This window comes from Caenorhabditis elegans, chromosome III, assembly GCF_000002985.6.
Source record: "Caenorhabditis elegans chromosome III".
Lineage (NCBI taxonomy): Eukaryota > Metazoa > Nematoda > Chromadorea > Rhabditida > Rhabditidae > Caenorhabditis > Caenorhabditis elegans.
The window spans coordinates 11568028-11595132 of record NC_003281.10 but is presented as its reverse complement, the minus strand read 5'-3'; the positions used below and the strand labels follow the sequence as shown (position 1 = coordinate 11595132).

The following is a 27105-nucleotide window of genomic DNA, read 5'->3' as shown; positions in this document are numbered from 1 at the left end:
GTTCTGTATTCACTTATGATACGTTCGGCTGCGTAAATTGGCCAAGAGTATTCAAGTAAGGAGATGTTTGCTAGAATTTGAACCGTTTGGTTAATTGGAAAGTGTCTTCGGGAATCTATATACCTCCGATGTATTCGAATATGTTCATATTCTGAGTAGGATCTTTTTCTCGGACATAATTGGTGTTCTGTATTCACTTATGATACGTTCGGCTGCGTACATTGGCCAAGAGTGTTCAAGTAAGGAGATGTTTGCTAGAATTTGAACCGTTTGGTTAATTGGAAAGGCTCTTCGGGAATCTATATACCTCCGATGTATTCGAATATGTTCATATTCTGAGTAGGATCTTTTTCTCGGACACAATTGGTGTTCTGTATTCACTTATGATACGTTCGGCTGCGTACATTGGCCAAGAGTGTTCAAGTAAGGAGATGTTTGCTAGAATTTGAACCGTTTGGTTAATTGGAAAGGCTCTTCGGGAATCTATATACCTCCGATATTTTTGAATATGTTCATATTCTGAGTAGGATCTTTTTCTCGGACATAATTGGTGTTCTGTATTCACTTATGATACGTTCGGCTGCGTAAATTGGCCAAGAGTATTCAAGTAAGGAGATGTTTGCTAGAATTTGAACCGTTTGGTTAATTGGAAAGTGTCTTCGGGAATCTATATACCTCCGATGTATTCGAATATGTTCATATTCTGAGTAGGATCTTTTTCTCGGACATAATTGGTGTTCTGTATTCACTTATGATACGTTCGGCTGCGTACATTGGCCAAGAGTGTTCAAGTAAGGAGATGTTTGCTAGAATTTGAACCGTTTGGTTAATTGGAAAGGCTCTTCGGGAATCTATATACCTCCGATATTTTTGAATATGTTCATATTCTGAGTAGGATCTTTTTCTCGGACATAATTGGTGTTCTGTATTCACTTATGATACGTTCGGCTGCGTACATTGGCCAAGAGTATTCAAGTAAGGAGATGTTTGCTAGAATTTGAACCGTTTGGTTAATTGGAAAGTGTCTTCGGGAATCTATATACCTCCGATGTATTCGAATATGTTCATATTCTGAGTAGGATCTTTTTCTCGGACATAATTGGTGTTCTGTATTCACTTATGATACGTTCGGCTGCGTACATTGGCCAAGAGTGTTCAAGTAAGGAGATGTTTGCTAGAATTTGAACCGTTTGGTTAATTGGAAAGGCTCTTCGGGAATCTATATACCTCTGATGTATTCGAATATGTTCATATTCTGAGTAGGATCTTTTTCTCGGACACAATTGGTGTTCTGTATTCACTTATGATACGTTCGGCTGCGTACATTGGCCAAGAGTGTTCAAGTAAGGAGATGTTTGCTAGAATTTGAACCGTTTGGTTAATTGGAAAGGCTCTTCGGGAATCTATATACCTCCGATATTTTTGAATATGTTCATATTCTGAGTAGGATCTTTTTCTCGGACATAATTGGTGTTCTGTATTCACTTATGATACGTTCGGCTGCGTACATTGGCCAAGAGTGTTCAAGTAAGGAGATGTTTGCTAGAATTTGAACCGTTTGGTTAATTGGAAAGTGTCTTCGGGAATCTATATACCTCCGATGTATTCGAATATGTTCATATTCTGAGTCGGATCTTTTCGCTTGATCATGATTAGTCTACTGTACTCTTTCATAATTCGTTCGGCTGCGTACGGTACTAAAAGTGTTCCAGTTGGGAGATGCTTCCTAGAATTAAAATTTTGTGATTTTCCATCTGAAGTGCTTTGGTGGTTTGGAGAGGATCTGTCCATTTGTCGGGATTGCTTTTGGCGTAATCCAGTGGTGGCACCTAGGCCTATTTGACGCTCTCGAGTGGCTTTTTGGATCTAAATATTTGAGAAAAAACTTCGAGAATCAAGACATCTAAAGTAAAACTGTTCACATTTTGGGTTCACTCTTCTTACTTTACAATGATTGTTTCATTGTAGATTTGGTGGGATTATCCCAACAGTCTACAGTGGCATGAGTTTAGTAAAAAGTCTCGGTGGAGCTGGAAAGCTTCGAGTACGTCGGATCGAATCGCTTCATCATCTCCATCATCATTGGCTTGCGGAACTTGATTCCGACGACTGCATTCGGCTCGAGATTTCTCCACGAGATTTCTCATCGGCCACAAGGTGGCCCGGACGGATCTTCGAATCCTGCATAGCCCGATTTTTTTTTAAATCAATAATTTTATCGATTTTCCGAAAATAAAACCCAGTGTCGTGTAGAGACCAGAAATGATGAAAAGGCGCTCCACCGAAAAAAGTAACAAATTCAAATCATTTATTCATTGTTTCCTATCACGAGCTATTACGGAAAATATTCAAGTAATTCATATTTATACAATTGTTTCATCACAAAATTAGTAAAGACTGTCCAAAATTGGTTTTTCGGTTAGACGAACGACCGGCGAGTTGACCGAATCAATAATATTTACGACTTCTTCCGATTCGATACCAAATGCAACGTCGATAAGAAATTCAGGAAGGCGATTCTCGAAGCAGTTCAAAATTTTTGCCTGTTTTCCGGCGGACATACGATTCCAGAGCTCGTCGACGCCAACGGATTCTTGGAATTTTGTGGAAATTTGTCCGCGGGTACGGAAATACTGCAAGAAGATGGTTTTTTTTGTTTTTTTTTGCCGCATTTTTCATTAAAAAAATTCCAAAGAACGGTACATATCTGCGAAATTTTGCAATTTGCGCGTAAGATCTGGCAAATTTTACAGGCATTATATTTTACGCGCAAATTTTGTGGAAAACAGAAAATTGATAAAATTATTGATTTTCCCGAAAATCGATTTTTCAGAAAATCGATAAAATTATTGATTTTCCAGAAAATCGATTTGATGATAATTTTTCGAAACTTGCGCTTAAGATCTGGCGATAATCGCCCATTTTATCACAGAAACACAAAATTTTAAGAATGCGTCTTTCGCAACATATTTGACGCGCAAAATATCTCGCAGCAAAACTACAGTAACCCTTTAAATGACTACTGTAGTGTCGATTTACGGCCTCGAATGAATTAAAATAAATTATTTATCGATAAAATATTAAATTAAGCAACAAAAAAAAAGAGAAAATAGTACGAAAAAACGACGGAGCCCCTAAATCGACACAAGCTCTACAGTAGTCATTTAAAGGATTACTGTAGTTTTCGCTACGAGATATAGTTGAAAAATTCAAATTTACGCGTAACTCACATCATAACGCCACAGCTTCTTCCGTGTGAGAAGACAATTCAAAAAGTGAAAATCGATTTCTCGCTGGAAACTGCTCGCCGATCTGATGATAATATCCACCGGCTCATTCTGAAATTGTGCGTACATTTTGTACGTAAACGCGACGCGGACACCATTTTTCAGACGAATTTTCGCAAGTCCCGAGTATGACGTGGCGATGAATTGGTCCCTGAAACAAAAAATAAGATGCATCATATTTTACGCGCAAATTTCACGCAAAATTGCGGACGTTGAATTTCAAAAAATCGATAATTTTTCCGATATTTTTAAAATCAAATTATTATAAGGCCACGAAAAAGAAAACTCGGCCACCAAATTCATTTTGTTCGGCCACGTCAGCTCACCAAGTCTGCCCGTGCTCCAAAATAGTGAACCGATTCAAAAACGAGGTGCTCCGTTCATAGGGGACCGTGTAGTTTGTGCCAGTGTTTAGGAACACCCTTCCCTGAGCATCCATGTGGCAAAAATGGAGGTTTTCTAGAGGAAAAAGGAAAATTATTGATTTTTTTTTGCTTAAAATGTTTTACAAACTTTTGAAAAATTGACTTTTCGGACCCCAAAAGTTGGTCCATTGGCAAATAACACTGCGAAGAGCCGATAGTGTGGTGAATACTTCGACGTCGTGTAAAAACTGCAATTTTTTTTTTGAATTTGCGCGTCAGATCTGGTGTATTGCACGGAAAAAATTGCATACTTCTGTCGGGTTGCAGGGTGAGTTTTTCAGCATAACAAAGTCGGTGAGAATCGGGCACTGGAAGTTTGGCGGCATTTCTCCGTCTCGTCTGCAAAAAAAAAGTTCGGTAGAGCGAGTTTGTACCTATTTTGTTTTAACTGAAACCACGTGGTATCAGGCTGTGCCATCACGGTTTGATCTACAAAAAATGCGGGTATTTTTCCCAGAAAAATTGTGACGTCAGCACGTTCTTAACCTTGCGAAATCAGTTGAAAACTCTTGCCGCATTTTTTGTAGATCAACGTAGATCAAACCAAAATGAGACATTCTGACACCACGGGCTTCTAATTTCCCCCATTTTGCAAATGGAAGAGGTGGCCGTGAAAAAAGCGAACCTCGGCCGGGGGTCGCGACAAACGGGAAAACTCAACGAAATTTCGCATTTTCGTTGTTTTTATTTATTATAATGCATAAATGAAATACAAAATCAAACGAAAACGTGTTTTGAAACCGATAAAAGCAACGAAAATGCGAAATTTCGTTGAGTTTTCCCGTTTGTCGCGACCCCCGGTCGAGGTTCGCTTTTTTCACGGCCACCTCTTCCATTTGCAAAATGGGGGGAAATTAGAAGCCCGTGTGACACCACGTGTGAAACTCCATATTCGATGAAAAAAGAAAACCATGGATCCGCGTCTCCGAAATTTTATCAGCCGTGAGGTCTCAATTCAAAAGCGCTCCACCGCACTGGCACGAAATTTTGGCTTTTTCAGCGATTTTTCAAGCGAAATTTCAAAGATTTTCAAACAAAAATCTAGCTTTTTCTCACTTTTTACGAATTTTTCGCAAAACTATAGTTTATATTATGCGTGTTTAAATCCAGAAAAACCGAGAAATTGCATGTTTCCGAATCCCCGGATTCGCGAGTTCGTGTGGCTTTTAACCAATCGCGCTCTACCGCAAAACCGCCATTTTTGATCAAAATTTTGGCTTTTTCAGTCGCAAATCGACGAAAATCTTCAATTTTCGGCTTTCCAAAGCGAAATTTCGCGAAAAATCCAAATTTTTCACCAACTTTTCCGGCAAAACAGCGCCCGTCGGTTTGTGCACATTCGGCAGCTGTTCGATACGAATTTCCTTGGTTTCTGTCACTTGCTCGCCATTTTCCAGCTTCTCGTGGCGATGAAAAGTCTCAAAGTTGTTGAAAAATTCGATTTGAATCGCTTCGGCGAGTCGATTCATCGTCCGAGTGGTGCCGGCCGGGTTTGTATCCGTCAAAATTTTTTCGGGAATTCTGAAAGTTCTTCGAAAAAATCCCAAAATAAACCGAAAAAATCGTGATTTTTTCAAATTTCGGCTGAATTCCCGCAAAAATGGGAACTGCGACCAATCAGCGATTCGGTCCGCCCACTTTTCAACCAATCAGATTAAGTGGGCGGAGCGAATAGTTGTTCTTTTGTGATTTTTCTAAATTTAAAAAAAATTGGACGTTTTTTTGAAGAATAAGAACTGCGACCAATCAGCGACTTCTAACTCCGCCCACTTCATCTGATTGGTTGAAAAGTAGGCGGAGCGAATCGCTGATTGGTCGAAAAACTCAAACTCAAAAGGTAAAATTCTGAAAAAACGGAAAATTCGCTATTTTGGGCAAATCCATCAAAATGAGAACTGCGGCCAATCGCTCCGCCCACTTTTGAACCAATCAGGTGAAGTGGGCGGAGTTCGAAGTTGCTGATTGGTCGCAGTTGTTATTCTTCAAAAAACACACAATATTTTCTTAAATTCAGAAAAATAACAAAAGAAAACAGATTCGCTCCGCCCACTTAATCTGATTGGTTGAAAAGTGGGCGGAGCGAATCGCTGATTGGTACCGCCAAAATTTGAAAAAAAAAATATCGATTTCTGGATTTTCTGAAGCAAAATAAACGAAAATTCAAAAAAATTCAAAAAATACCTGCGAAAATTGCGAAAAATCTTGGGAATGATTGAAAAATTCCGAAAATCTCCCCGGGAAAACGTGATTGTGAACTTTTTGAAATTCAAATTTTTTCAAAAATTTAAAAATTATAATGATCAACGTGAGATGTTTATAATCGAAAAAAAAAAATTTTTTTCGAATAATTTCTAAACCAGGTAGCAGAACAACAGGAAAAATGGGGAAAAAACGAGGAAAAATTTTCAAAATTTCAACAAAAAAAATGGGATAAAGGGGCAATAAATATGAGAACGGGGGGGGGGGGAATTCAAAAAAAAATTTATTTAGAAATTTTGAATTTTCGACAAATTTTAGGCTGTGCTGATTGTGATGAGGATCGGCGGGACATCGGATTCTGAAAAAAAACTTTTAAATTTTTTTCAAAATTTGGAAAAAAATTCTGAGTGGGAGGTCTCGCCACGATTTCAGTCATCACATATTTCTTATTTTAAATTTAAAATAAAATAATTTTTTTCTAAATTTTCGGCTGAAAACCGAAATTTCAGGTTTTTTTTTGTAATTTTTTTAAAGTAAGAAATCAAATTGTAAAAGATTTTCCAAAATTATCAGAATTTTCCAGTGAAAATTTGGAAAAAAAAAACAAAACAGTTTTTGGAAAAATCTTTAAAAATTTCAGATATTTTCTGAAAAACGTTAAAAAATATATTTAAAAATTTGAATTTTTCACAGTTTTCAGAAAAAATTTCAAAATCTGAAATTTTCCAATTTTTTAGGTTAAAAAAATCGATTTTTCTGATAAAATTAGGTTTTTTGCTCAAAACAAAAATTTTTTCTTGGAAAAAATGCCATTTTTCTAATAAAACTTAGATTTTTTAAAGAAAAAAATAGGTTTTTTTGCTCAAAAAAAATTTTTTTCTGGAAAAATTTCAATTTTCTATAAAAATTAAATTTTCCTTAAAAAATAGGTTTTTTTTGCTCAAAAATTTTTTTTCTGGAAAAAAAAATCATTTTTCTTTAAAAAATCAATTTTTCCAAAAAAAATTATTTTCTTCAAAAATTCTATTTTTACTCAAAATTAAGGTTTTTTTAATGAATTTTTTTTTTTAAATTAAAAAAAACCCTGATTTCGGGAAAAAAATCGGTTTTTTTCTAAAAAAAACTATATTTTTGGAAAATTTTTTATAAAACACTTTTCAGTGTAATTCGTTGTATTTCTGGCATTTATATTGCTAAAAAAAATTTTTTTCTTGGAAAAGATGCATTTTCCTTTAAAAATTCGATTTTTCCCGAAAAAAATTGGGTTTTTTGCTCAAAAAAATGTTTTCGCTACCTTGGTTCTCCGCCTAAACCATTCCATAAACTGCTCTCGAATGACACGTGGCTCGAGCTCAACCTTCTCCATAACCAAATGCACATATCCAATGGGCAGCTGGGTGCCTCCGAATCTCACGAGCTTCTCAAATTCCACGTGCAAAGCCGGAATCTCGTCAAGGTTGCCCGACAATTTCGGGTACATTTGACTAAATCTACGGACTTTTTCACAAATATCTTCTGGCTCGCAGTGCTCATTAGCTATCGATCGTAAATCTTGGAATCGAATGAAAACTTTTTCATAGGAAATTCCAAAACACTCGGAGATATGAATCATTTCCTGAATCGACGGATGACGGTTTTTCTCGAAAAGTTCGAGATCTGCTGGGAATGAGTGACTCCGCATATAGGTGCTCCGGTGGGGGCCTGGCAGGCTTTGATCTATGCCTTCTAGGCCTACAACATCTATATCTTCGTCTTCGGTTTCTGCTTTTTTGTATTCTGGTTCGTCATCGTCCTCGTAGTAGTAAAAGTTGGCGTCCTGGAAAAAAATGATTATTTTTTGGATTTTTGGGACATTTTCTGAATTTTCTATACATTTCTACGAGGTTTTTACTGATTAAAAAAAAAAATTCTAGATAGATTTTTTTTTTCGGACATTTTAAAATTTCGAATTTTTGGGAAATTTATTGATTTTTTCGGATTTTGACATTTAAAATACGGTTTTTGTGAATTTTTTGCAGATTTTCGATCCATTTTGGCCAATTTTGTTTAGAAAAAAAATTCGAGAAAAATATCGATTTTCGAAATAGAGATTTTCGGTTATTTGTGAAATTTATCGTTTTTTTTTGGATTTACAGTTGAAAATATCGATTTTTGTTATTTTTTTTAGATTTATGGCATGAAGAATTTCGAAATTTTATTATCATTTTTCTGTATTGATTTTTCAGCAAAAAAAAATTTTTTTTCCAAAATTTTAAAACTTCTGGAATTTTTTTTGGTTTTTTTTTCTGGAGAAAAAAAAATTTTTTAGTTTTTTTTATCGAAAAATATGAAGATTTTCGGAATTTTATTAGTATTTTTATTCCAAAAGCTCGTTTTATCCGAAATTTTGATGAAAATTTGTTGATTTTTTTTTTGGATTTTGACTTCAAAATTCGGATTTTTGTGAATTTTTCCAGATTTTCGATCCATTTTGGACAACTTTTTTTTCAAAAAATCGAAAAATATTTTGCTAAAAAAAATTTTTTCGGATTTTTGTGAATATTGATCTTTTTTTACCAATATTTCAGTAAATTTTTTTCAGCGATTTTTTCCCGAAAAATATGAAATTTCGAATTTTGATCGATTTTTTAAAGTAGAAAAGAGGATTACATTGAAAATTAGAAATTTAAAACTTTAAATATTTTTTTTTGGTTTTTTTTTGAAAATTACAACACTTTTATCGATTTTTCGGAGATATTATAAAAAAATTTTTTTTTGAATTTTGTTGAAAATTATTCAGAATTTTGGTTTTTTTTTCTATAATTTTATAAAAAAAAATTTTTTTCTAATTTTTAATCTCAAAACGAACCCGTTGAGAAACCCGTTTCCTTTTCAAAGATCGGCGTGGAGGCTCCTGGACGAGATTGGAGAGCTGAAAATTCAAGTTTTCAAATTTCATACTTTCAATGTTACCTTTTCAAAATTTTTCAGAAATGTCGAATTTAGCATGTGAAGATATTCATCAGGATTCGCTCGATTCAGTTGTCCCTGAAATTTTGATTTTAATATTATAAGTGTTCCAAAAAAAAAAAGGCAAAAATGGGCCAAAAAATTCAATTTTTAATTGTTTTAATCGAATTTTGAACACAATTTTCGGATATTTCCATTTTCTTTAAATTTTTTCGCAAAAACGCCCACTTTAACACTGCAACTTTTTCCTCACGAGGGACGAGGAAAAGTGGTTTCTAGGCCATGGCCGAGGGGCCGACAAGTTTCAGCGGCCATTTATCTTGCTTTGTTTTCCGCCTGTTTTCTTTTGTTTTTCATCGATTTTTTTCGTTTTTTCTTGATAAAACTGATAAATAAATATTTTTTGCAGATGCTCAAACAATTTCCAAGAAAAAAATTATGTATTCAGTGGGCAAGCAGCGGTGAAAGTGGGCAATGTAATATGATGGATTACGGGAATACAAAACCTAAACTTTTTCTGAAACATGATACATATGCTGCTTAAATGCTGAAACTACATGATTTTCATAACGAGACCGCTGAAAAAGTTTTGGGGTTTTCAAAATTCAACTTTTTTGGTGAAAAGTCGAGATTTTCGCACAAAAAGTAGAATTTTGAAAACCTCAAAACTTTTTCAGCGGTCTCGTTATGAAAATCAGGTAGTCTCAGCATTTAAGCAGCATATGTATCATGTTTCAGAAAAAGTTTAGGTTTAGTATTCCCGTAATCCATCATATTACAATGCCCACTTTTACCGCTGCTTGCCCACTGAATACATAATTTTTTCACTTGGAAATTGTTTTAGCATCTGCAAAAAATATTTATTTATCAGTTTTATTAGGAAGAAACGGGAAAAATCGATGAAAAACGAAACAAAACAGGCGGAAAACAAAGCAAGATAAATGGCCGCTGCACGCCCCTAAAATGGATGTTTTGTGAAAAAATCTAAATTTTCAGCCAGTGTTTTCCCCCTACCGAGACGCGAATTTCCCCACTTCCAGATTGAATTTCGGCGTTTTTTCGATTAAGCCAATCGGAATAGCACTTTCGAACAGTTCCAGGCGACAAATTCAATTTTTCCGCCACCACATGAATATATCCTTCATTTGGATAACGTCCAGCCGAGCCGAGAATCTCGAAAATCTCCATCACCGAGTCACCGATTTCCGTGCGTTCTGGTTGAGCGGCTGTGCCGGCAGCAGCGAACAAATTTGCCACTTTTTGACACGGATCATCAGTGGAGGGGCACTGTTCCTTTAAAATTGCTCGAAATTCTTGAAAACGGTGAAAAACTCGCGAATAATCGACGCCAGTTCTGCACGAAATTCCAATCATTTCCTGAATTGTTGGATGACGATTTCGATTGAAAAGCTCAAAATCCGACGGAAAATCATTATTTTTTGCAGGGAATTCATTGGCCAATGTCACTTCTTCCTCGTGATCTACGAATAGCTGAAAATTTTGAATTTTTCTTGATTTTTTTTTTTTTCGAAAATTTGAGAAAAAATGACCGAAATTGACCGAAATATGGATTTTTCATTCAAAAAAAAAACGTTTTTTGCAGATTTCTCGAAGCGTAGCCAAGAAATGGGCGGGGCCTAATTTTTGTGTGATTTTTAAAATTTAGATTTTTTTTTTCGTCTTAAAATTTATTTTTGCAATTTTTTTCAAATAATCTCACAAAACAGCCATTTTAGGGGCGTTACCATTTTTTTGCCAGAAAACCAACAAGGCAGCGTCAATATCCCGAAGCCTAGCCAAGAAATGGGCGTGGCCTAAATTCGAAAAAATTTATACGAAAAAATCTGGAAATTTTTAACTTTTTCTCTGAAACTTTCAAGAAGTTTTTTTTTTTTTAACTTTTTAAAATCTCACAAAATAACCATTTAGCCAAGAAATGGGCGGGGCTTAAAATTCGAATATTCAAATTTAGGCCACGCCCACCACTTTGGTTATTTTGTGAGATTTTTTTAAATAAAAAACTTGAAAGTTTCAGAGAAAAAGTTAAAAATTTCCAAATTTTTTCGTATAAATTTTTTCGAATTTAGGCCACACCCATTTCTTGGCTATGGTTCGGGATATTGACGCTGCCTTGTTGGTTTTTCTGGCAAAAAAAGGTAACGCCCATAAAATGGCTGTTTTGTGGTATTATTTGCAAAAATTGCAAAAATAAATTTTAAGACGAAAAAAAAAATCTAAATTTTAAAAATCACACAAAAATTAGGCTCCGCCCATTTCTTGGCTACGCTTCAAGAAATCCGGAAAAACCGATTTCTCGGTTGTTTTTTTTTTAGAAAAAAATCGCTAAAAAAGTGGGGGTGACTGAGCAAGCTCCGCCCCTTTCTTGGCGAAAATTTTGGTTTTTGCACGTTTTTGATCAATTTTCAGGCGAATTTTTCCAATTTTTCGCCGAAAAATCGGGACCACGCCTATTTTAAGCTCCGCCCATTGCTTGGCTAAATGGGTATTTTGTGAGATTTTTTAAAATAAAAAAACTTGAAAATTTCAGAGAAAAAGTTAGATTCTTCCAGATTTTTTCGTATAAATTTTTTCGAATTTAGGCCACGCCCATTTCTTGGCAATGGAAAAAATGGTAACGCCCCTATAATGACTGTTTTGTGAGATTATTTGAAAAAATTGCAAAAAAAAATTTAAAAATCACACAAAAATTAGGCTCCGCCCATTTCTTGGCTACGCTTCAAGAAATCCGGAAAACCCGATTTCTCGGTTGTTTTTTTTTTAGAAAAAAAAATTGGCCAAAAAGTGGGCGTGACTGGGCAAGCTCCGCCCCCCTCTTGGCGAAAAAACAATTATTGATTTTTGCACGTTTTTGATCAATTTTTCAGCGATTTTATCCAATTTTTCGCCAAAAAACGTAGAATCCGGACCTCTTCATCGTCATTATCATCGAAATTTTGTTGAATCGTCTCAAACTCCTCATCCATCGAATTTTCGCCCTCAGCTTCTGACTGAGTTTTGTCGGTTTCTTCCTGAAAATTGTGCAATTTTCAGCAACTTTCAGCGATTTTTCCCCGCTAAATCCGACCTCATCCTCTTGAAATTTGAGAATTGTTGCGTGCAATTCCCTCAAATCGACTCCGTAAATTGGGCACAAGCTGATCGCCTCCGCCACAGTCATATCCGGCCGATCTCGAATGATTTTCAGGATTTCGGCGCGTTTTTCGTGCTGAAAAATCATACTTTGATCTACTTTTATTGAATTTTTCACTGAAAACATCATTTTTCTGGCAATTTAATGGAACATTTTTAAGTTAAATTGACTGAATTTGCTTCAAAAAATCCAAAAATTTGGTAAAATTCTGAAAAAAAACGGAAAAAACACGATTTTTCAATTATGAGAACTGCGACCAATCAGCGATTTGCTCCGCCCACTTTTCAACCAATTAGATGAAGTGGGCGGAGTTTGAAGTCGCTGATTGGTCGCAGTTCTTATTCTTGCAAATAAAACACACACAATTCTCTTGAATTCAGAAAAATAACAAAAGAAAAGCGATTCGCTCCGCCCACTTCATCTGATTGGTTCAAAAGTGGGCGGAGCAAATCGCTGATTGGTCGCAGCTATCATTTTGGAGGAAATTAGTGAAAATTGAAAAAATCCCAATTTTTTCTGTTTTTTTTTGTGATTTTTCTGAATTCAAGCCAATTTTCGGGGGTTTTTTGAAGCAAATTCGGTCAAAATGCCTAAAAATGAGATTTGTCAGCGGAAATCGCAATTTTAACCTCCGATTTTCCATAATCATGGTCTATTTGCACTGTATCCATGTCGGCAGGAATCATTCCATCCTCGAAATCATCAGACACATTAAATGGCCACTCAGTGCTGTCAAATTGGGAATTCTGCAATTTTTTTGTTGATGAAAATTCATAATTTTTCAGTTTTTTCAATTAAAAACCTGATCATTGGTGTCATCGTCAGAGAATTTGTACCAATTCACGTAATAATCTCGAATTAAATCAGGCGGCAAGACCAGGCGATCTACAACTAAGTGAATACACCCAGTAGAGGGCAAAGGCCCTGAGTAATTGAATCTTTTGAAGTATTGGAGCATTAAATTGCGAGCTGTAACGTCATCGGCTCCATCATAGACGGTAAGCGGCGAAAAGTACTTGGCCACCCGGCGACACGTGTCATTTCGAAGGCATTTTAGACCTTGGAGCTTTCGAAGTTCGCAGAATCGATTGAAAACTCTCTCGTAGCGATATCCAGAATCCTCGGAAATGTAGATCATTTGCTGGATTGTTGGATGCTTGAATTCTTTGAAATATCGTAGATCTCCGGGGAATTTGTACAGGGAGCCCTGTGCTTTGGGTGAAGGTTCTCTGGGTGGTGGAGGAGATTCCAACTCCTCGAAATGGAAATCGTTTTCGTCATCGTCAGAGAGTTTTTGCTGGAAAAAAACAGTTAAAATCAATTAAGATTCAATAAATTACCTCCTCCTTCACATGTTCTGAAGCTTCACACTTTTTACGCTCGAGCCGCTGCGCTTCTTTTTCACACCATTCGATGATATTCTCTTCTGATGGAACAAGCGGATTTTCCTTATTTTTCTCCATATTCTGGTGGAAAATCACTTAAAAGTTGCGAAAAATTCGAATAAAAAATTGTTTTGTGCATTCTGACGTGACGGTGTTTGCGGGAAAAACACAGAGTACGCAATGCGCCTGACGCAAAAATTCAGAATGACTACCGTACTTGGACATATTTTTTTGTTTTTTTTTTTTCGGTTTTTTCGTTTTTTATGGTTTTTCCTACTCGTTTTTCCCCAAATTTCTTGAAAAACTCTTAAAAACCAAAAAAAATCCATTTTAGATGGAGAAAAAGCCCTTATCCAAAGAGCTCGCCGAGCAAATGAGCATTCTACGATCTGAACAAGCCACGTCATCTTCTGCGCCGGAAGAAGCTTCGCCAGCAGCTCCAGGAGAAAATCCACCGGATGTATGAAGATTTTCAGTCGAAATCCACAGATTTTAAGCCTTCTTTTTCCAGCTTTTCGAGCAATTGAGCATTCTACGAAACTTCAGCGACGAAGCCAACGTTCCATCCACGTCATCGTCCATCCGAGAGGCATTTGATCGGTGTGAGAAGCTTGGTCACTTGCAAAATGTGAGATTTCTTTATTTTTCTCCATATTCTTGAAAAAAAATAATATTCAATTTTCACTCAATTTTTCAGAACAAAAAGCGCCACTACAAATATTGGTTCCTTGGGCGAGAGAATCGAATGCATCCGGTTCACTTTGAGCAGCTCAATGAGCTCCGGAATCGACCTCCGTCAGATCATGAGGATGACGAGGAGGAGCCGGTGGCGAAGAAATCCAAAAAACCCGTTGAGAAGAAATAAAATAAATAATTTTCACCTTTTATTCTGTTAAATTTGATTTATTTCTTTTATTTTTATTTTTATTTTCATATCTTTACCCATATTTTAGCTCATAATTCCCAGTGCCATTCGAATTTCCTTGCGTCAGTATTTAAACTGCCGCCATCAATATTTTATCAATAGAGCACACTTTCTGCAGGCTCATTTCTTTTCATTTTTAGCCATTTAAAGGGTTTTTATTGCCTTTGCAACCTATTTTTCCTTTTTTTTCGCGGATTTTGCTTCAAAAACCTTCAAAATAGTCACAAATTCAAGAAAACTAGAGTTCTTTTTTTTCTGAATTTGAGGCAATTTTGAACTTTTTTGAAGCGAAAAATCGTTTTTTTTTAAATTATTTTCATTAGCCATTTTTAGCGTGAATTATGCAACTTTTCAAGATGAATCTGATATTCACACGGATAATAAGAAGATTTGGAGAAGGAAAACGAAAAACGCCATTTCCAGGTGACCCGATTCTTGTTCCAGATGAGCCGTACGATAGTAAGGTGGGAAATTTCTTTAAAATACGCCTATGGGGCCACAGTGACCGAATATCATGATAAAAAAATTCAAAAAAATTTTCTAAATTTTATATGATTTTTTGAAAATTTAAAAAATCACAGTTTTCACCTAATTCCTATTTGAATTTCCGCCAATTAGATTTGTTCGATGGAGCGCGCTTGCACGTTTTTAAATTCATTTATTTTATTTTATTTTTTGTTATTTTCCACCGATTTTTAATGTTTTCGGTGTATTTTTGCTTGAATTTTAGAGAAAAAGTCAAAATAAATGCAAATTTTCGATTAAAAAGCACGCTTACAAGCGTAAATCAGAGCAATTAATTAATTCAAGTTCGAAATCGTTTAAAAGCGTTTTTTTTTTAACTTTTTCTCTAAAATTCGAGCAAAAATACACCGAAAACATTAAAAATCGGTGGAATATAACAAAAAAATAAAATAAATAAATTCACAAACGTGCAAGCGCGCTCCATCGAACAAATCCAATTGGCGGTAATTCAAATAGAAATTAGGCAAAAACTGAGATTTTTTCAATTTTCAAAAAATCATATAAAATCTAGAAAATTTGTTCCCCCCCATTGGGCGCACTCCACCTTTAAAAAAAATTTAATTTTCAAAAAAAAAAAAATGTTCAGATCCAAGAATCCCAGCTATCTCCAATGCCACAAATCGACGCAAAGCTGATCAACCATCTCGAGCGGCTCTCACTCGTTCGATTCGATTCAGAGCAAGCTGTTGCGAATCTGCGGAGCTCGATTCGTGTCGCCAAGCGTCTGGAGCTCGTGGATGTCGAGGGCGTCGAGCCGATGCACACCGTTTGGGAAGATCAAGAGTGTCCGACGTTTGAGGATGTTGAAGAGGATCCGTTGCCGATTGAGGAGGTTTTTCGGAATGCTAGCCTCCGATTCGACGATTTCTTTGTGACACCACCGGGAAATCTGCCGCTCGAGTCGAAGGAACGATTCGATTTGAATGTGATTAATGAGTGGGATACGATTGGGAAGCCTGTTGCTCCTGAAGTCAAGCTCACAAGGATGACGGAAAGGAAGAAATAAATAAAGAGAAATATATATATGTTTTGTATAATAAAAAATTGAATTTTACACGGGCTAATTTTGGCTAAAATCTTCAAATTTGTGTCTCAATTTTTTCAGAAAAATTGATTTTTTCCGAAAAAAAACTAAATTTTTATGGAAAATTTAGCTTTTTTGTGGGAAAAATCTGACTTTTACCAAAAAAAAAAAGTATTTTTCCCGGAAATAAATTTCCGTTTCCGCCAAGGGTTTCCGATTTTATGAAAAATTGAACTTTTTTTAAAACAATTTTTCTAAAATAAGCTTTTTAAAAAAATGTTTAAAAATTTTCATAAAATTAGATTTTTGTTTTAATTTTGTTTATATTGATTACAAAATATATTGATAATTGTTCTCCTTATATTTTTCAATCAATATAAACTAAATTAGACAAAAATCTAATTATATGGAAATTTGTGAACCTTTTTTTTTAGAATTTTGGATTTTCAAAAAAAAATCTAAAATTTTTAGTTATCCGATTTTTTGAAAAAAAAAAAAAAAAAGTTTTAGCCAAAATTAGCCAATTTTTTTTTCGAAATTTTGTGAATTTTAAGTTTTACTTTGGCTTGAATTCACAGAAATACAGTAAAGAGATCACAATATTATAAAAGATTATAAAAGAGTTCCACGCTTCCTCTTCACACTCGGAGTTTCTGATCCAGCAGCAGCAGCCGACGAAGACGATGATGATGATGGTGTCTGTGGAACTGCAAACTTTCCAGAGCCGATTCCCTTGCGCTTCAGTGCGTCGTGAACAATTCTCGCGTTCATTGTGTATGATTCGGCGGTTTCTCTCTGAAAAATTGAAATTTTTAGGGATTTTTGAAGGTGGAGTGGAATTTTTTCGCAGTTTTAGAGGCACCACCGAAAGGAGAACAGGTGAAAAAGGGGAAAAACGAGAAGGAGAACAACCCAAAGGAGAACACAAAACCACGCCCATTTTTCCGTGCGGTGCGCAAGTTTTTGCAGAAACTTCTGCGAATTTTTATTTTCAAACGAAACAACGAAGCTCCGAAATAACGCATTCGTGATAAACAACACGCGATACGTTATTTCGGAGCTTCGTTGTTTCGTTTGAAAATAAAAATTCGCAGAAGTTTCTGCAAAAACTTGCGCACCGCACGGAAAAATGGGCGTGGTTTCGTGTTCTCCTTTACGTCGTTCTCCTTTTCGTAATTCTCCTTCTCGTTTTTCTCCTTTTTCACCTGTTCTCCTTTCGGTGGTGCCTCCAGTTTTAGTTTTTCGTTAAAAAAAAATTTTAAAGCTTTTTTTTCATAAAAAATGTTCGCAAAAAAACCAATTTTTCCTGGAAAAATCAAATTTTTTTCAGGCAATTTTAATTATTTCAGAAAAATTGATTTTTTTTCAGAAAAATCGAATTTTTTCCAAAAAATATACACTTTTTCAGAAAATTTTTTTTTTTGAAACAATCGAATTTTTTCCGAGAAAAACAACGTTTTTTTAAGGCAAATTTAATTATTTCAGAAAAATCTTATTTTTTAGGAAATTAAATTATTTTTCTGAAAAGAACTTGGATTTTTCAAACAACATTTTTGTATTCGGAAAAACTAATTTTTATCAGAAAAATCCAATTTGTTCCGGAAAAATTAATTGTTTTCCGGAAAAAAACAAGGAATTTTTATCTGAAAAAATAAGTTTTTTTTTCAGGAAAAATTAATTTTTTCCGGGAAAAAAACGCATTTTTTTGTCCGAAAATCGAGCTAACTTGGAAAAAATCTATTTTTATAAGAAATATTTATTTTTCCAAGTAAAATTAATTGTTTTCCGGAAAAAAACAACGAATTTTTATCTGAACAAATCACCTTTTTTCGGAAAAAAAAAACATATTTTCATTTTTAAAAAATAACTTTTTCTAGAAAAATCAAAATTTCATCAGAAAAATCGAATTTCTTTCAGAAAAAAACTAACATTTCATCAGAAAAATCCTGTTTTTTAAAGAAAAAAACGCTAGTTTGTCCGAAAATCTAATTTTTTCCGGAAAAATCCATTCTTATTCCGGAAAAATCTATTTTTTTTTCAGAAAACCTTTTTTATCAGAAAAACCGAATTTTCAACAGAAATATTTAATTTTTTCAGAAAAAAAAACGCATTTTTGTCCGAAAATCTAATTTTTTCAATCAAAAAAAGTATTTTGTTCGGAAAAATTAATTTTTTTCCGGAAAAAAAAACTAATTTTTATCAGAAAAATTCAATTTTTTTGTCAAAAAAAAAACTCATTTTCATTTAAAAAATTTCGCTTTTTCCGCTGAAAATTGGATTTTTTTCTTCACATTTTTTTAAAATAACCTACCGCTTCCATCTCTTCCTCCTCCTCTCCTTCCATCGTCGAAACTGTCACACTTCCCATTTTACCCTGATTCTTCACATTTCTCTTCATAATAACCTTCTTCGCCCGTTGTTCCTCATTATTTCCACTAAAACCGCCAACTTCTTGAGCCGAAAGCAACGCATCAGCCAGAATAAAAGTACGATTGAGAGCCGACGGATGTTGATAGAATAATGGAATTGAGCATTTTTTACACATTTTTCGATATTGTTGCTCAAGGCCGACGGCTGGAGATCTCTTGACGTACACTGTTTCTCCTGGTTTTGCAAAAGTTTTGGCGGTTGTACGGTCGGGAGTGATTACACGGGCTCCGTCACGTTCTCGTTTTGGCATTCGATTGATTAGGGTGTCACTGATCATTGCCATCTGGAAATGCACAAAATTAGAGTTTTTTCAGAAAAAAAAACAAAAAAATTGAAAATTTCACTGCAACTTTTTCCTCACGAGGGACGAGGAAAAGTGGTTTCTAGGCCATGGCCGAGGGGCCGAAAAGTTTCAGCGGCCATTTATCTTGCTTTGTTTTCCGCCTGTTTTCTTTTGTTTTTCACAGCTTTTTCCCGTTTTTTCTTATTAAAACTGATAAATAAATACTTTTTGCAGATGCTAAAACAATTTCCAAGTAAAAAATTTATGTATTCAGTGGGCAAGCAGCGGTGAAAGTGGGCATTGTAATATGATGGATTACGGGAATACAAAACCTAAACTTTTTCTGAAACATGATACATATGCTGCTTAAATGCTGAAACTACCCGATTTTCATAACGAGACCGCTGAAAAAGTTTTGAGGTTTTCAAAATTCAAATTTTTGTGCGAAAATCTCGACTTTTTCACCAAAAAAGTTGAATTTGAAAACCTCAAAACTTTTTCAGCGGTCTCGTTATGAAAATCAGGTAGTTTCAGCATTTAAGCAGCATATGTATCATGTTTCAGAAAAAGTTTAGGTTTAGTATTCCCGTAATCCATCATATTACAATGCCCACTTTCACCACTGCTTGCCCACTGAATACATGATTTTTTTACTTGGAAATTGTTTTAGCATCTGCAAAAAGTATTTATTTATCAGTTTTAATAAGAAAAAACGAAAAAAATCGATGAAAAACAAAAGAAAACAGGCGGAAAACAAAGCAAGATAAATGGCCGCTGAAACTTGTCGGCCCCTCGGCCATGGCCTAGAAACCACTTTTCCTCGTCCCTCGTGAGGAAAAAGTTGCAGTGAATTTTAAAATTTTTCTGGAAAAAAATAAACGATTTTTTTCCCAAAAATTTAACATAAAAAATCAATTTTTCCTGAAAAATTCAATTTTTTTTTCTGAAAAAATCGTATTTTTTCCAGAAAAGTCTAATGTTTTCCAAGAAAAATCCAAATTTTTATCGTAAAAATCAAAATTTTTTCAGAAAATTTTGTTTTTTTTAAATCTATTTTTTTCAAAAAAATTTAATTTTTTCCAAAAAAATTGAATTTGTGTTTTTTTTTTCAGAAAATCCAATTTTTATCATAAAAATCAAATTTTGTTTCAGAAAAATTCAGTGTAATTTTTCCTTTTTTTTTCCTAATTTTTTCCGGAAATTTTTTTTCCCAGAAAACCCAATTTTTTTCAAAAAAAAATCAATTTCAAATCACGTTTTGGAAATTGAGAAAATTAACGATTTTTTTTGAATTTTTCAGAAAAAAAAAACAAAAATTTCCGATTTTTCTTTGAAATTTTCTTTGAAAAAAATCGATTTTTTTTTCTAAAAATTAGGGGAAAAATTAAATTTTTTTTCAAAATGCACAAAATTGTGAAATTAAAAAAAAAATTCTACGCTACGTTTCGAAAAATCGATATTTTTTTGTGTTTGAAAATATGGAAAATTTGCAGAATTGGAGATTTTTTGAGAATTTTAAATTGAAAATTTGGTTTTTGCAAACGTTTCGGCAAATTTTCTATCGAATAAATTGAAATTCTGCGATTTTTCTCTTCGAGATTCGAATTTTCAGGTTTTTTTTTCTAAACTTTCGATCTCAAAACAATCGCTTTTACATTTTTTTAACGGAAAATATATCCAAAATTGAGAAAAAAAAACACAATTTTTGAGTGAAAAATCAGCATTTCCATCGAAAAGGTCTCGACACGACAAAGTTTTATTGAATTGAAAAGTGTGTGCGCCTTTAAATAGTACTGTAATTTCAAAATTTTGTTGCTGGCGATTTTCATCGATTTTTCATAGTTTTCCAATAAAAAAAAAGAAAAATCAGTGAAAATCCGCATTTTCATCGATTTTCCATATTTTTTTCAATAAACACCTTTATTTTTATGGGAAAACTGTTAAAAAATAAATAAAAATCCGCAGTAACAAATGTTTGAAACTACAGTAATCCTTAAAGGCACACTTTTGCATTTACCAAAAAATTGTCGTGTCAAGACCATAGTTTTTGCAAAAAATTTGACTTTTTTGTAAAAAATGCAGAAAGCTACTCAAAAAATCGATTTTTACAAGCTGAAAATCAAAATTTCGAAAAAAAAAAATTTTCAATAATTTTTTTTTCCGCAATTAATTTCCAACCTCTCCACATGTGCAATAATACGTGTAAAGCGGCTTCACAAAGTACTCCTCACGATCGTCGACATCGATAATTGCCGCTTCTCCCTGAACTCCTCGATCGTCTTCCACATGGGCTATTTCCAGACCATCCGATTTTAAAACTCCCGACATTCTGAAATGGGAAATTTGAAAAAAAAATAGAGGGATTTTGATTTTAAAAAACCAAAAAAAAATCAAAAATTCCGAAAAAAGAAAAATTTTTTTTTTGAAATTTTGGATAAAAAAATTTTAAAACTATTTTTTTCGATTTTTTTGTTAGTTTTTTGAAACTAAAAACTGCCAAAATTGATCATTTTAAGCAGTTTTTCTGGATAAAAATTGCCTTAAAAAAAGGCAAAAAAAACCTTGAAATTTTCCACAAAATTTTTACCGAAAAAAATTTGAATGAAAAATTCAAAAAAAAATCGATTTTTCTGAAATTTTTGTCAAAAATTTTTTTAATTAGTTTTGTTCAAATTCCGCCATTTTTTTCGAAATTTAAAACTCAATACTTCAATTTTAGTACAATTTTACAAGGCTGCAACGCTAAATTTTTTTCAAAAATGCTAATTTAGCGCTGAAGCCCTATAAAATTGTATTAAAAGTGAAATATTGAGTTTTAAATTTCAAAAAAAAAAAAATGGCGGAATTTAACAAAACTAAAAAAAAACTTTAAAAAATTTTTGACCAAAATTTCAGAAAAATCTTTTTTTTTTTGGATTTTTTATTCAAATTTTTTCGGTAAAAATTTTGTGGAAAATTTCAGGGTTTTTTTGCCTTTTTTTAAAGGCAATTTTTCTCCAGAAAATCCTAAATTCAGAAAACCCATGAAAAAACTGCTTAAATTTGAAATTTTGGAGTTTTTGTTCAAAAAAAAAAAGATGCAAAAAGTCTTTTTTTAAAATTAATTTTTTCACTTTTTTTTTTGATTTTTAAGCAATAATGAGAAAAAGGTAGATAAAAAAGGCCAAAAAACCTTGAAAATTTCACAAAATTTTAACAGAAAGAAAAAGAAAAATTAGTCTTAATAGAGCTCCTAAAAATGCGGAGAATAAACAAAAAAAACTGGGACAAAAAAACAATTCAACAATAATAATAAAAAACTCGAAAGAACAATCAAAAATTGGGTAAAATTTGAGACCGAAGCAAACATTAAAACAGGATGATGGATTCAATTCCTTAATAAAGATGTTCGGTGTTGGAGGTGCGTGGAACCTTGATCTTCTCATAGTTCTTCATAATCATATCGTGAAGTGTGGAGAAGTGATTGCGCATCTCGAGAACCACCAATCTGAAACACACAGAAATTCAATAAATTTTCGGAAACTTTACAAATATAAAAAAAAAATTCCCTCCAAAATGAGAACTGCACACGACCAATTAGCGATTCGCTCCGCCCACTTTTAAACCAATCAGATGGAGTGGGCGGAGCTCGGAGTTGCTGATTGGTCGGGGAGATTTCATATTGGAGGGAATTCGAAAAATCGTGTTTTTATTGGTTTTTTTCAAATAATTTTTTTTGAGTTCTGGTTTTCTTTTATTTAAAGATTTTTTGGGTTTTAAATAGAATTATAATATTTTTAATTTTTTTTTTTTCGTTTTTAAAACTATTTTCGGTTTTTTATATTCAGAAAAATTGCAAAAAATAAATATTAAAAATCTAACTTTTAAAACGCGATTTTTCAATTTTGGCTAAATTCCCTCCAAAATGAGAACTCCCCGACCAATCAGCGACGTGGAACTCCGCCCACTCCATCTGATTGGTTAGATAAATGTGGGCGGAGCGAATCGCTGATTGGTCGGGAAGTTCTCATTTTGGAGGGAATTTAGCCAAAACTGAAAAATCGCGTTTCTAAAAGTTAGATTTTTAATTTTAGCAAAAACAACGAAAAAAGTAGCGAAAAATGTGTCTTCGCTTTTTTTTTTTTTGGTTTTCTTTTGTGAAATTTCTAAAATTGAAATTTTTTCTTTCAAAAAAATGTTTTCGCTAATTTTCGCTCCAACCTAATGTTTATGAAATGGTTTTTATTTTATTTTGAAAAAATTTAAAAAAAACAACAATTTTTAAAGGTTTTTTTGGGATTTTTTAGACAAAAAAAAAAGGCAACCTTTTAACAAAAATTAGCATAAATAATTAGTAAATTAGCCTTTTAGCAAAAAGGCAAGAAACCTTGAAAAAATGTGTTTTCTTCTTTCTTTTTGTGAAATTTTTAAAAATTCGATATTTTATGCTAATTTTCGCTCCAGCCTAATATTTATGAGATGATTTGTATTTTTAAAATTAAAAAAAAACAATTTTTTTTAAGGTTTTTTTTTTTGGATTTTTTAGACCAAAAAACGGCAAAAAAAGTGTTTTACTTTTCAAAAAAATCCGTTTTTCGACTTTTTCTTTGAAAATTTTTAAAGTGAGATTTTTTCTTCAAAAATTCAATTTTTCGCTATTTCGCTCCAACCTAATATTATTGAACTGTTTTGAACATTTTTTGCAATTTTTCGGGTTTTTTTTTGGATTTTTAGGCTAAAAAGGTTTTAAAAATAGCTCAAAAAAGGAAAAACCTTTGAAAAAATCCGCTTTTTTTCTTTTTGTTGCAATTTTTAAAATTTTTATAGATTTTTTAGACCAAAAAAAGGAAAAAAACCTAGAAAAAATCGGTTTTTTTTTGAAAATTCCGAAATTTAAACTTTTTTTCATTAAAAAATTCAATTTTTCGCTAATTTCTGCTGCTCCAACCTAATATTAATGAACTGTTTCTCGTCCATATCAAGAATAGCACGTCTATAATCATCCACATGTGGATATTTAGCAATCTTCGTGATAAGCTTTCCACGAGTCGTAAAATATCGGCTCATTTGATCCAAAAACGAGGCGGCCTCGCTTTCGACATTCCGAACTTCGGACAGTGTCTCCTCTTGGATTCCGACGCCGAAATTATTGCCGTCTTCGATGCGTGGAATGAGCAAAGTGATCCACATTTTCACGTTGTTACACTGCTCGACAGCGTCACGAAGCTTCGGGCGAACCAGATCCATGAGTTGGGCGAGATTCTCGTTGCATGGGACAGTGCCGCTGCTGAACGCGAAGATCGGGGCTCCTTTGGGCTTCTCGTCGACTCGCTGACGCTTTACCGCTGGCTCATCGCTGTCCGTGGTGCCGTTCTGCAAAAATTTGGTTTTTTTTTCGCGTTGAAAAAAAAATTACAGAGAAAATTTCTTTAAATTTTGATATTTTCACTGCAACTTTTTCCTCACGAGGGACGAGGAAAAGTGGTTTCTAGGCCATGGCCGAGGGGCCGACAAGTTTCAGCGGCCATTTATCTTGCTTTGTTTTCCGCCTGTTTTCTTTCGTTTTTCACAGCTTTTTCACGTTTTTTCTTATTAAAACTGATAAATAAATACTTTTTGCAGATGCTAAAACAATTTCCAAGTAAAAAAATTATGTATTCAGTGGGCAAGCAGCGGTGAAAGTGGGCATTGTAATATGATGGATTACGGGAATACAAAACCTAAACTTTTTCTGAAACATGATACATATGCTGCTTAAATGCTGAAACTACCCGATTTTCATAACGAGACCGCTGAAAAAGTTTTGAGGTTTTCAAAATTCAAATTTTTGTGCGAAAATCTCGACTTTTTCACCAAAAAAGTTGAATTTGGAAACCTCAAAACTTTTTCAGCGGTCTCGTTATGAAAATCAGGTAATTTCAGCATCTAAGCATCATATGTATCATGTTTCAGAAAAAGTTTAGGTTTTGTATTCCCGTAATCCATCATATTGCATTGACCACTTTCACCGCTGCTTGCCCACTGAATACATAATTTTTTTACTTGGAAATTGTTTTAGCATTTGCAAAAAGTATTTATTTATCAGTTTTAATAAGAAAAAACGGGAAAAATCGATGAAAAACGAAAGAAAACAGGCGGAAAACAAAGCAAGATAAATGGCCGCTGAAACTTGTCGGCCCCTCGGCCATGGCCTAGAAACCACTTTTCCTCGTCCCTCGTGAGGAAAAAGTTGCAGTGATTTTAATGGAAATTGGTGAATTTTTCCATTTTTGAGATTTTTTTAAACTTTTTTTTTCGCAAAAAACCGATTTCTGTGAAATTTTCATGTTTTTTAAAGGTTTTTTAACGCTTTTTTTGCTGAATTAAACTGAAACTGGCTCGAAAAATGTCAAAAAAAAAAACTATTTTTTTGGTTCTTTTCTCTGAAATTACCGAAATTTTATTTAAATGTTCATACTTTCCTGTAAATTGGTAAATTTTTGCTTTTTTGAGATATTTTTTTTGCAAAAAAAAAAGACGATTTCTGTGAAATTTTCGAATTTTTCCGGCTTTTTTTGCTGAAATATACTGAAACTGGCTCCAAACGATTAAAAAAGGTGTTTCGTTTTTCTTTCTGAAATTACCGAAATTTTATTATTTTTTCCTGTAAATTGGCAAATTTTTTATTTTTTAACATTTTTTTGCAAGTTTTTTAGGCTTTTTAACGCTTTTTTTTGCTGAAATAAACTGAAACTGGCTCCAAAAATTGTAAAAATACTATTTTTTAAAAATGTTTTCCCCTTTTTTTGGAAATTGGCAAATTTTTGCTTTTTTTGATAGGATTTTTGGAATAAAAAGGCGATTTCTGTGAAATTTTCGAATTTTTACGGCTTTTTTTGCTGAAATATACTGAAACTGGCTCCAAACATTTTAAAAAGACTATTTTTTGGTTTTTAATTTTGAAATAACCGGAATTTTCTTTAAATTTTGATTTTTTCCTGTAAATTGGCAAATTTTTTATTTTTTTACATTATTTTTTGCAAGTTTTTACGCTTTTTTTGCTGAAATGGACTGAAACTGGCTCCAAAAATTAAAAATAAAACTTTTTTTTTGGTTTTTTTCTCTGAAATTACCGGAATTTTCATTAAATTTTGATTTGTTCCAGTAAATTGGTAAATCTTTGCTTTTTTTTTTGAGATTTTTTTCGCAAAAAAGGCGATTTCTCTGAAAGTTTAAAGTTTTTTTTTAATATGTTTTTTTGCTGAAATAGACTAAAACTTGCGCCAAACGCCCAGAATTTCAGATAAAAAGAGCCAAATATCGCTAAAATCCGAAATTTTCACAAAATTTTCTTGTCGAAGCAGCTGCAGCCATGGAATCCAGCTAAATTTCGCTAAAATCTCTCAGAAATTACCGAAATTGGTTGCCTATCGACGTAAAATATGCAATAAAGGGTTATAATTTAATGAAAACTAAAAATCTCAGAAAAAATTCGAAAAATGTGCAGAATTTTGCAAAAATTCGAAATTTCCGATTAAAAATTGGGTTTATTGAAATTTATTCAAGAAACCCTATTTTTTAATTAGAAATTTCAAATTTTAGCAAAATTCTGCACATTTTTCGAATTTTTTCTGAGATTTTTAGTTTTCATTAAATTATAACCCTTTATTGCATATTTTAGGCGGATATGAACCAAATTTTAGTCGTTTCTGTGAGATTCCAGCAAAATTCAGCTGTATTCCATGATACAACATAAAAATTTATTCGAAAATTCGATTTTCAGCAAAAATTGGTTTTTTTCCCGAAATCCGGATCGTTTTTGGCGAGTTTTAGTCTTTTTCAGCGAAAAAATAACTCGAAAAACTTGAAATTTTCACACGGAAATCGCCTTTTTGGCAAAAAAATTAGGGCCGTTAAAAAAAATGTTTAGAGCCAGTTTCAGTCAATTTCAGCAAAAAAAGCGTTAAAGAAGCCTAAAAAACTTGAAAATTTCACAGAAATCTGATTTTTTTTGTGCAAAAATCTTTAAAAAAAAGCAAAAATTTGCAAATTTACAGGAAAAAATCAAAATTTAAATAAAATTTCGGTATTTTCAACGCAAAAAAAGTATTTTTTTAATGTTTGGAGCCAGTTTCAGTCAATTTCAGCAAAAAAGCGTTAAAAAACTTGAAAATTTCACACGGAAATCGCTATTTTTTGAGAAAAAACTATTTTTTTTTTCGATATTTTTCCCCTCCGTACCAACGCATCCGGAATCGGAATATTCAACGATTTATCGGGAAGAATCTCGGCGAGACGATCGTACGAGAGCTTTGGGCTCTTGAGCAACGCGTCGAACTCGATAACTTTCTTCGGAAATTCCTCTTTGACGAGCCTCTCGGCTTCGGCAAAGAGCTTCTGCTTGTACTCGACGAGCTCCTTGTTCTCCGGCATACTTTGCTTCTTGACCATCGTGCTGGAAAATTTCCAGTGGAAATGTGGATTAAGCAGAAAATAAACGGAAAATTGTGGGGGAAAAATCGATAATTCGCTGGTTGGAAACCAAGAAATAGCTTTTTAAAAAA

General features: G+C 33.4%; 6 protein-coding genes across 9 annotated transcripts; 2 read left to right on the top strand and 4 right to left on the bottom strand.

Annotated features, from left to right (window-relative positions):
- Positions 1-2295: 2295 nt before the first annotated feature.
- Y66D12A.3 (uncharacterized protein) lies at positions 2296-5922 on the bottom strand. Its single transcript, NM_067098.4, has 7 exons — positions 5894-5922; positions 5015-5233; positions 3964-4051; positions 3801-3900; positions 3614-3746; positions 3231-3438; positions 2296-2633 (listed from the first exon to the last, which is right to left on the bottom strand). The coding sequence occupies exons 2-7, from the start codon at positions 5179-5181 to the stop codon at positions 2388-2390; spliced, it is 942 nt and encodes a 313-aa protein (NP_499499.1). The 5' UTR covers positions 5182-5233; positions 5894-5922; the 3' UTR covers positions 2296-2387.
- Positions 5923-5999: 77 nt separating this feature from the next.
- On the bottom strand, positions 6000-13533 carry ceh-92 (Homeobox-cysteine loop-homeobox domain-containing protein). Its single transcript, NM_067096.4, has 10 exons — positions 13352-13533; positions 12814-13308; positions 12641-12757; positions 11946-12086; positions 11788-11889; positions 9875-10351; positions 8864-8938; positions 8760-8822; positions 7206-7727; positions 6000-6269 (listed from the first exon to the last, which is right to left on the bottom strand). Exons 1-10 carry the CDS (start codon positions 13472-13474, stop codon positions 6195-6197), a joined length of 2190 nt encoding a protein of 729 aa, NP_499497.2. The 5' UTR covers positions 13475-13533; the 3' UTR covers positions 6000-6194.
- A 197-nt stretch (positions 13534-13730) lies between these two features.
- Y66D12A.6 (uncharacterized protein) lies at positions 13731-14432 on the top strand (the record flags this gene model as incomplete). Its single annotated transcript, NM_067095.3, has 3 exons — positions 13731-13856; positions 13908-14024; positions 14094-14432. 3 exons carry the CDS (start codon positions 13731-13733, stop codon positions 14259-14261), a joined length of 411 nt encoding a protein of 136 aa, NP_499496.1. The 3' UTR covers positions 14262-14432.
- A 222-nt stretch (positions 14433-14654) lies between these two features.
- On the top strand, positions 14655-15899 carry Y66D12A.7 (Glutamyl-tRNA(Gln) amidotransferase subunit C, mitochondrial). Its single transcript, NM_067094.7, has 2 exons — positions 14655-14785; positions 15433-15899. The coding sequence occupies exons 1-2, from the start codon at positions 14678-14680 to the stop codon at positions 15850-15852; spliced, it is 528 nt and encodes a 175-aa protein (NP_499495.1). The 5' UTR covers positions 14655-14677; the 3' UTR covers positions 15853-15899.
- A 481-nt stretch (positions 15900-16380) lies between these two features.
- Positions 16381-20912, bottom strand: Y66D12A.8 (STING ER exit protein; the record flags this gene model as incomplete). Of its 3 annotated transcripts, NM_001268201.6 has the most annotated exons (3): positions 16381-16665; positions 18182-18583; positions 20762-20912. In NM_001268201.6, 3 exons carry the CDS (start codon positions 20909-20911, stop codon positions 16483-16485), a joined length of 735 nt encoding a protein of 244 aa, NP_001255130.2. The 3 variants fall into 3 exon arrangements, with proteins under 3 accessions (NP_001255130.2, NP_001255131.2, NP_001255132.1); NM_001268202.5 differs by lacking the exon at positions 20762-20912 and having other exon boundaries at positions 16419-16665; NM_001268203.3 differs by lacking the exons at positions 18182-18583; positions 20762-20912 and having other exon boundaries at positions 16483-16641.
- Positions 20913-21789: 877 nt separating this feature from the next.
- Positions 21790-26996, bottom strand: psme-3 (the record flags this gene model as incomplete). 2 transcript variants are annotated; one of them, NM_067092.8, is made up of 3 exons in its annotated part: positions 21790-22070; positions 23511-23935; positions 26783-26996. In NM_067092.8, the coding sequence occupies 3 exons, from the start codon at positions 26990-26992 to the stop codon at positions 21959-21961; spliced, it is 747 nt and encodes a 248-aa protein (NP_499493.1). The 2 variants fall into 2 exon arrangements, with proteins under 2 accessions (NP_499493.1, NP_001407530.1); NM_001420556.1 differs by lacking the exon at positions 26783-26996 and having other exon boundaries at positions 21959-22070; positions 23511-23809.
- Between the last annotated feature and the right edge of the window lie 109 nt (positions 26997-27105).

Coding starts and splice junctions, on each gene's coding strand:
- Y66D12A.3 (NM_067098.4), bottom strand. CDS start 5,181: ATGAATCGACTCGCCGAAGCGATTCAAATCGAATTTTTCAACAACTTT. Junction 3,901..3,963: donor CACCCTGCAACCCGACAGAA/GTATGCAATTTT, acceptor AAAAAATTGCAG/TTTTTACACGACGTCGAAGT. Junction 3,747..3,800: donor GAAAAGTCAATTTTTCAAAA/GTTTGTAAAACA, acceptor TTTTTCCTCTAG/AAAACCTCCATTTTTGCCAC.
- ceh-92 (NM_067096.4), bottom strand. CDS start 13,474: ATGGAGAAAAATAAGGAAAATCCGCTTGTTCCATCAGAAGAGAATATC. Junction 10,352..11,787: donor ATGATAATGACGATGAAGAG/GTCCGGATTCTA, acceptor CAAAATTTTCAG/CTATTCGTAGATCACGAGGA. Junction 8,939..9,874: donor GTGGGGAAATTCGCGTCTCG/GTAGGGGGAAAA, acceptor TCAAAATTTCAG/GGACAACTGAATCGAGCGAA.
- Y66D12A.7 (NM_067094.7), top strand. CDS start 14,678: ATGAATCTGATATTCACACGGATAATAAGAAGATTTGGAGAAGGAAAA. Junction 14,786..15,432: donor ATGAGCCGTACGATAGTAAG/GTGGGAAATTTC, acceptor AAAAATGTTCAG/ATCCAAGAATCCCAGCTATC.